Source organism: Buceros rhinoceros, unplaced genomic scaffold (assembly GCF_000710305.1).
Source record: "Buceros rhinoceros silvestris isolate BGI_N320 unplaced genomic scaffold, ASM71030v1 scaffold14308, whole genome shotgun sequence".
NCBI classification, from domain to species: domain Eukaryota; kingdom Metazoa; phylum Chordata; class Aves; order Bucerotiformes; family Bucerotidae; genus Buceros; species Buceros rhinoceros.
The window spans coordinates 1,534-10,723 of NW_010425296.1; the positions used below are offsets into that span (position 1 = coordinate 1,534).

A 9,190-nucleotide genomic window follows, 5' to 3' on the forward strand; every position below is an offset into this window, starting at 1 on the left:
GTAGGGAAAAAATTCTTGAACCAGCCAAGGTTCTGAGTATTATTGTATATGAAATGCATGTGACTATGTCCTTTATGGAATAGTAACGGATGTGAGAAATTGAAAGTGAGTGCTGTAAATCAGCTTTAATTATTACTTGTGATAGCCTTTTGCTCACTTTGCCCTTGTTTTCACTTTGAGTATTAAGTCTGTAAGTGCATTAGTGCTTTGGCAAGAGGAAGATAATGACCGGCTTGCTGTCTGAAATTTCTCTGTAGTAATAGCCTGTCCATCAGAGAAGGTCACTTTTGTGTGTCTTCAGACCTTTAAAACCACCCACATTTTAACTGTTCCCTGCTGACTTCATTACCTGTTGTCATCATCTCATCTGATCCTGTCACTGCCATCTGTTGCTCCGCACATTTGTCTCAGCTGTTTACTCTCCTTCCTTAGCTGGCCTCATCTGTAAAAAGTGTTCATTGATGGTAGTGGAGTGAGCCAGAGGTTCACTTCTCCTCGTCAGCAACACTGCTGGAGAGCTAATGATTCTTTTGGGCCAGTCTCCTGTTCGCATAGTCACGACCTCAATGTTGATCTTGGTTTTGCTAGTGAAATAGCTCTGGAAGTTCATGGCTAGATATGCTGGACATTGGGTCTTTTCCACAGGACCCTGTGTAAGCCATTTTGCACTCTCTTGTTCTGTGTCTGTTTTTTTCCAGCATTTGAGCACAGCATCTGGAACCATCATGGTCTTGATCTGGTCACTTGCTTTAGAGGATTTCCTTAAAAGGAACTTACGTCAGTTAGGCATCTTCATTCTAGCTCATTTTTGAAAGAACATAATTTGAAGGAAAAAAAGAATCTTAAAGCAAGATGGGACTGTCTGGAATACTCTAAGATGCATGCTAACCCTTTAACAGCTCCAGCTCTGCCCGTAGCTCTCCTTCACTGTTTTCCCTTGGCCTTCCTTCTGCTTCATGCAGCACTTGCTGATGATATGACTCTCAAAAAAAATACGCACGAGATTCTTAACTATGCTTGGATAATGTGCTGTGTTCGATGTCCGAATCCTCTTCTGGCTTGCATTCAGTTTTACATTTGCACAACAGTTCTCTGTGGATGGCCTTTGTCTTTCCTTTTTCAGTCTGAAAGAATGTTTAAAGAATCTCTGCTTAGAAATTAATTAATTAAATTGACTTTTTCCCAGCTGTCAAACAGAGTATTACTAAACTGTGGGGTTTTTTTCTCCTCTAGGGTTTTATCTGTGGCTTTTCAATAGCTACAGGAGCAGCTGCAAGACTGCTTTCAGGATATGACAGTTATGGAAATATTTGTGGACAGAAAAACGTCAAGGTGGAGGGAATAGTCAACAGTGGTCTGGACCTCACACACAAGAAGTGAGTATGTGATTCAATTGCTTCATTCTGTAAACTAAGAAAGGCAAAACATTTCTTCCTTTGAGAGTGGTTTTCAGTAACACGGGAAAATGGATCTGCTAACTCATTCCTACTTGTCCTTCTCTGCTCTTCTCGTCTAGAGAACAACGATCTTTTGTAACAACTAGCAACAGTGCTTGGGGAGTATGTGTTGACAGATGTGCAATATGAGTACAGCTAAGACTCTCAGGAATTTCCCTTTCTTAGCATCCACTTCATGTAGAAGATTGTATCAGGCCACTGAAGAATCTTGTTTGTTAGAGTTTTAGGTGTGACAGATTTGGGAGTAGGCCTTTGATACCTATGTAAACATGGCTCTCTTTTGATGTTATATACTCAGTTTCTGCCACTGAGTTTAGGGGGAGATATCTGACATATTAAAATGAGACCTTAAAATTTAAACTGTAAGCAGAATATACAGAAGTGGCTTGTGAAGAAAATGCACAAAACTTTTAAGCAGCACACAGTTCTTCTAAGCAGTGTCATGTTAAAATATACCTAAAGGTCAGAACCAGCACAAGTATTTCCTATAGTGAAAGAAAACGTCATAGTGCGCTAGTAGTACTGGAGCTAAGTAACAAGAGTTCTGGTCTGATGGGTTGAAAACCTGTGAATGTCTGTTGAGGTCTGTGTGCCAGTCACTGCTTAGAGTGCACCTGTACAACCTGGCTGACTTTAGAAACTATTTAGTCTAACCTTAGAACTGTGGTATTAATTGAAAAAAAAGATGTTTCTTTTACTATTGATTCTTTGAAAGAGCTAAAAAGTCTCTTAATTTCTGAGTGTGATAGCCTTTTACTTCACACTTTCAGACTAACAGATAATCCATAATTTGCATAAATTATTTTGTAAGGATGCTTTCCTAAGATCTGCTTATTTTGAGTTGCTGCTGTAGTAAAGATTTTAAGTATCTGTTTTAAAATTTAATGTGCCTAGGTAATCGGTTGTTACTAGAAGACTTTGAGTTAAATAAAATAGCCTGAAGGTTTTTACACATCTTTTTCTGTCAAAAGAAAAATTTCTTCATCTAATCACTGCTTCCAGGAGAGTAGAAGGACTTAAAACTCATGCAGCAAAATTTTCCTACTTTTTTATTTAAATATTTTAGCACTTTCTAAAATCAGTATTCAGTACAAAACTGTAGTTCTTGTGTAGTGATAGAATATGCAAATTTTAAGATTATAATTTTAAACTTATTCAGCTTTAGAAAGAAACAGTGTCTGAGTTTCTCCGCCTTTGCACAAACTCAGACACCATATTGAAATGTAACAATTAATAGTGTAATGGTCTCCTACATGTGACAGAAGTCAGACCATCATGAGGAGAAACATCTACCACTGCTAAGTGATTTCCCCTTGTAAAGGCAAGTTTGAAAGATAGCAGATAAAAATGGAAGCTATTTTTAACACAGTTAATAGGGAGAACAGTTGTTTGTCAAAGTCTGAATAAGGTTCAAAAGAATTGTGTTTTTCTAGTAAAGATACCATGGCTTGAGGCATGACCTAAGCAAATGAATGTATACAGTGGATATTGCCATCTCCATTTGGTTGAGAGTGAGAGATGCTTCTACCAAGGCAGATCATTCTGTAACTGTTCACAGTGAAGTGCCCGGTCCAGTCCAGGGCACCAGATTTGGAACAGGCCAGTTCTTACATAAGTGAGTTCTTTCCACTCACACCCTATAGCTTTTTAAATTTGCTTAGCAATTCTTCAGAAGAAGCTATCTGCTCTGCATCTGTCCCTAGCAGATGGATTTCCTGCAGCATGTGAGGTGCAGTTCATGAGAGTATATAATAATATTTTATAGGAGTACTTCTCAGACAGACTGTAAAAATAAACTCTTCTTCCTGCCTGTACATTTCAGTTTCGGTAGAGGAAGAAAGGGCTTTAAGCTCTACAAATGTGGTTCTGGAAACATGAAATAATTTTCATTTCATTCTCCTTGCAGGCTAATTCTGTCTTCATTTCCCAGTCCATGGCAGAAAAGCTAAATCATCTGTAAAAATAACATTTTCTTCCTTTTAAATGACAGCAACCCATAGGCACTGTAATGAGGAAGTGGAATGGATGTGGTCTGTGTGGATATGGAAATCTGAGTGGTAAGGCTGAAGAGCAGACTCCACACAGGGATACGATTTGATCTGTGTGCATCAAATATGCTGAAATCAGTGAGGTGGAATGTAGGGAAGGAGGATATTACAGCCTGGCCTTGTCAACAAAGAGTGAACTGGGCATCTTTTTATTTTTACGAAGAAAACAGTACCGCTTTAATAGGTTGTGCTCTAGAGTCAGACATGGGATTATAGTCTAGCTCTTGACAGTGAGTTCTCATTAAACCTATCTGTTTCAAACAAGCTCCTGGCTTTTCAAGTTGTGATAATTATAATGGGAGTTTAAAAATGACCTTTTATTTGCAAAGAAATTATGACCATGGCAGCCAGATACAAGTCCCTGAAATGCTATTTCAGTCTGGTTTTTCATCACCAATACTTTGCTGCTTGGACAGAATTCAGTTTGTACTTTTCACTCAAGTATAAGAAGATGTGTGTGTGCCACTATAAGGAAGAGTTATAGTGGCATTTCACCTTAATAAATGCCTTTGGCTCAGGAAGATGCCAGTGGGGAAGCTCAGGGAGAGTTTGCAGCATGCATACAGAGAATTTGATTGGTGAAACTGTATATGCCCTACCCATAATTTTAGAGTGGGCATGACCACTGAGTTCACTTCCCATTGTTGTGATGAGATGACTATAAAGAGATGCCTTGAGGGTTGACAGAAAATCAATAACACTGTCAAATGCAAGAGTGTACAAAATACTTGAAGGTAAGATAGGCTTGTTCATACAAGCGGATTTGCCATGGTGCTTCCAGAATGAGGGTGAAATGCACAACATGATGAAGTTTTGTCTTTCTGGTTTTGCTAGGGGAGAGGAGACTGCTGTGTTTCACATGTCTAGTAACTAATTTACTTGTCTAGTAATCTGCCAATCAGAAGTCAAAATTGTTGGTGCTTTTTTTTTATAACCTCTAGTCATTTAGAAATTATATTTTTAATTACTTGCCGAAAAATCTGAGTTTTTCTTCGAGAATGAAGCTGGAAACACATTGCAATATAAGCTCAAAATGGTAGTAAAGCATAGGAAGGGTTGTCATATAAATGTGTAAAAAAAATTATGATGCAATTTGAGAAGTTATACTGAAGTTCATTTTGTATTACATGCCTTGGGATGGTCATCTTCACCTTACTTTCAGGCACCATGGCTTTTGAAAAGTTAAATAAACTCTTCCCTTATTTTCCTTTATGTCTAGGAATCAGCTTATAATTAAACATGAGGTTAAAGTTTCTAGATTTTACTGCAGTGACAGGAAGTAGCTGTAGTAAAAATTACATGCAGTTACTTTCACTCAAGTAACTTCATCATGCCGTATTTCAGAGGTTCTGTTAAGAAACTTTGATTTTCAGAAAAGTGGATTGTTAAGATCAAAGAATCATAGAACCATAGAATGGTTTGTGTTCAAAGGGATCTTTAAAGATCGTCTGCTCCAACACCCCTCCAATGGGTAGGGACACCTTCCACTAGGTTAGGTTGCTCAAAAGCCCCTTCCAACCTGGCCTTGAAAACTTCCAGGGAGGGGACATCCACAATTTGTCTGGGCAACCTGTTCCAGTGCCTCACCACCCTCAGAGTAAATAATTAATTCCTTATATCTAATCTAAATCTAACTCTTCTAGTTTAAAACTGTTAGCCTTTGTCCTGTCACTAAAAGCCCTCATAAAAAGCGTCACTGCATCTTTATTTTAGGCCCGCTTTAAGTACTGAAAAGCCACCGTAAGATTTCCCTGGAGTCTTCTCCGCACCAAACAAGCCAAATTCTCTCAGCTGTTCTTAATGGGAGAGGTCTTCCAGCCCTCTCATAATTTTTGTGGCCCTCTTCTGGACCTGCTCCAATGTGTCCATGTCTTTCCTGTACTGAGGACTCCAGAGCTGGACGTAGTACTCCAAGTGGGGTCTCACCAGAGTGGAGTAGAAGGTCAGAAACACTTCCCTTGACCTGCTGGCCACACTTATCTTCATGCAGCCCAGGATATGGTTGACTTTCTCGGCTGTGAGTGTGCATTGCCAGCTCATGTCCAGCTTTTCATCCACCAATACGCCCAAGTCCTTCTCAGCAGGGCTGGTTCTTCATAAAGATGCATAAAGATATTTCCTAGATTGTAAATGCGAAATATTGAATTTCCTATAGCAAACAAATTCTCACTTGAGATGTTGAAATAACTTTAGCAGTACAATTACTTCAAACTTTGTATTGCTGATGTAAGTTACTTTCTTACCAACGAACTAGTCTATTGCTGATTCTAAATAACTGACGTTGCGGCACAAAGCATGTGAATACATGCTTCTGGTGAGAAGAAAAACGTGTCATGTAGTGACACTGTATGGAGTAAAGTCACTTACTTTGAATAAATAAGCTTTAAAAACAAAAAACAAATTATCTTTTCCTCTGTAATGCTGGTGCCTAGCATTTTGATTATTGTTTTAGCTCCTAGAAATTAGAAAAAAAATCTTAGCTGTCTTCCTGGACAGTGAAATGAAGCCACAGATTTGATAGCCTGGAGTTCGCTTTGCAGCTGCCTTATTGCTGTCATCACTGTCTCCGAACCATGCAATGTGGTGTTTGAATTACACGTGTCTATTTAAGGATATGCCAACACAGCACACTTCTGTCAAAACTCCATATGGCACTGTAGTTGTATTGTATTTCTAAATTTCCAGGCTTGAGTTAAACTTGCAGTTTTTATTTTACAAAATATTCTATTTTCTTATGGCCATTAAAATTATAGTTTGACCCTTGAGTTTGAATCACTGTAGAAGTGAGCTGGATTGTAGCTTGTTAAGGCCGACATCCCTGACTTGGTTTCCTTAGGTAATACATGTTAAGGGACTTTGCAAGGACCCTCATGTCCTCCCACTGGAGCCTAGCCCAGTACATCCCCAGACGCAGGGTCCCTCCCTGAGCTGAGGCACGTGGATGCACAGACCGCATGGGACGCTCACTCAGCTGCTTACACGGACTGGCACTGGCAAAGCGCTGCCTTCAACAGTGCCCACAGTGTGGGACTCGCAGAAACCCAAGCACAGCCAGCCATGACCCCTCCTCCTCAGGGACTGGCAGAGACAGAGAGTCACAAGTGCAGTGCATACGTGGCACCTCCAGGTTCACAAGCACATGAGGTTTATGGATCCCAAAAGTACAGCACTGCCCCTCTGCCCACTTGCTACCCCTGCCCCAATCCCAGGCCCCCTGGCCCACCCCATGGGCAGCTGGTCCAGCCTAGGGCTCACTAGCAAGCACACCCTCATCCCACAGGCACTGTGCACTCACAAGTCCCCGCAAATAGCAGCACAGACCCTCTGCCCACCTGACACCTTTGATTGGACCCAGAGCCTCCTACTCACCAGCTGGTACAGTTTGGAGTTTGCTAGTGAGTTACACATGCGGGCTTCGGCTTTGGGGAAAGTGCAGATGCTCAGCCCCTGCTAGCAGTCAGCACCACTCAGGCTGTGACCCACAGTCCGGCTCCTGCCACCTGCACTGAGCCCTTCACTTCCGTAGCTGGTTATTTTTTGACACACATTGTTACCAACCGAGAGGCTGGTGGCCAAGACTCCTCCCTACCCCAGTAGCTGGCACTGAGTCTCCACTTACTTTGGTAGGACACCACAGGCCTGGGGCACCCAGCCCCCTGGTCTGACTCCAGTTGCTGGCTCCAAATCCATCACAAACCCATCTCCAGTAGCTGGCACTTAGTTCTTGCAGTACCTGCAGGATCCGTACCAATGGGATAGAAACTGGAATTATGCAGGGAGTGAGGTAAAAAAAGGTTTAGTAAAAGGGTAGGACAGACTGCAGTGATGACGCTCCAGGTTCAGTCAAACAAATGTACCAGCATCGCTTTACACCCAGCTGTCCCCTTTTATGCCCTTTTCTGTCTGCCCTCCCACTCTTTTTTCCTCCCTGAATCCTGTCCCGTGCACATACCCTCAGCAGCTGGTACAATTTGACTCCGCTTGTATCCCGCACCTTTGTGTTTGCATTCCTGTCAGTTGCAAAGTCCTTGCCTGCAGTTTCGTGATAACTCATCAGCTATTGGGAGTGACCAGGTTTGATTCAGATTATTGTTTTCATTAACACTGGTTGGTCAAGTTTTATGTCTGAGTATCTCCCTCCTTTTCCTTATCATCACGATTTGGCAAGGTTTTTAACCAGATAATCCGACTGAAAGATAAAAACTCGTACATTCCACATATCCTTACCAGTTAGTGCAACTGACCACCACAACCTCCCTTACCATGTGGTGGTCAGATTTGACTCCGCAGGCTCTTGTCAATAGCTGCTTTGACCAGATAGCCTCAAAGGAGCAGACACTCTCCTTCTACGTACCCTTATGGTATGGAGTAACAACTTCAGGACTTGCACTCATTAAAAGGAAGCTGTGTCAGGAGTGTCCAGTTAACACTAATATTCTATGTCTTGGTATGAACTCAAGAGTATTTTCTTTGAAATAAAGGAAAACTGTGGAATTAGTAGCTTATTGCTTACATGCAATTGCTTTGGCTGGGTCTGCAGCACAGAATTTTTTCGTATTTGTTCTTACTTCTTAGACATTTATGATCTGTGGCGTCCTGAGGGGCATGAAGAGTGAATAGATGTAGATCCACTCCTGACATGGGATGTCCTGTAGGATGTATTAAGACAAAAACCAGAAATAGTAGTGGATAATTTTCATAGAGGTGTGGACAAGAAAAGGAGTGTTTTAAGAATGCGAGTAGTCTGTTACCCCATTACAGTTGACATAGATGATATGGCTTTTGATAGACTTTCAGAAAGTAAGATGGTACTGAGTATCTTGTATACTGAGACTGGAAAATATAATAGTCTTTCTGTGGGGAAAGTTAGATAGCAGTTGGCATATAGACTGAAAGCGTTTGGGCAGGACCTAGATGATTTCCAGGGCAGAAGGATTTTTTATTGATTCAGACTGCAAAAATAGAATTTTCAAAAATAGAAATGGCATTTTATGTGGTGGTTTGGTATTTTCCTATGATTATGTTAGATAATATGAAGAGGGTATTTCGATGCAGAGCGTATCACGAGAATTGTATTTGAAAGACTTGTTCAGCTTTGGAATAGAAAAACATTCTGCCTCTCTATTAAATCTTGAAGGGACAATACTGGACAGCATTGTGTTAGCATTTGTGATGAAATGTGTATAGCCAAGAGATGATGTTAGCTAGGAAGCTCTAATATGTACTTCACGCAATGGATTTTTAAATGGCACTGACTCATCCTGGAAAGTTGGCAAATAGAATCCCTTTAAAATACTGTACTTGAACATCAGATTTTTCTACTTGAAATATCTGAATGTTTTATTATTTCAAAATAAATACTAAAGTAATCTGCTCAGTCACAGGGACCAATGGTGTGGAAAATCAATCTAAACTAAAAAGCTGTTCTTAATTGTTGGTATTATATGTTTTCATTAAAATAGCCATGGACGTTCATCCTTTTTGCAGCACAAGTATAACCTTATGGGGTTTCTTGGGTCTTTTTGGAAAAAATTGGAAATCTTAAAGTCAAATTTAAGGTTGGAGTGAAGCTTTGTCTGTGAATGTTTAGAGTCATATCTGTGAAGAGGCATAGTAGAGGTGCTGCTTTTTTTATGAAGAGCAGCATTTGAATGGACTTGAATCTTGCAGAGTTAAACACTCTTT

The 9,190-nt window shown here is 40.6% G+C and overlaps 1 protein-coding gene across 1 annotated transcript in view; it reads left to right on the forward strand.

Annotated features, from left to right (window-relative positions):
* Positions 1–9,190, forward strand: part of SLC44A1 (solute carrier family 44 (choline transporter), member 1) — a gene marked incomplete at its 5' end in the record, with an annotated part of 45,318 nt that overhangs the window by 1,084 nt on the left and 35,044 nt on the right. The window contains one exon of the mRNA XM_010141091.1: positions 1,234–1,376. Within this exon, the coding sequence (XP_010139393.1) occupies positions 1,234–1,376 (143 nt within the window). The remainder of the gene's footprint in view (positions 1–1,233; positions 1,377–9,190) is intronic.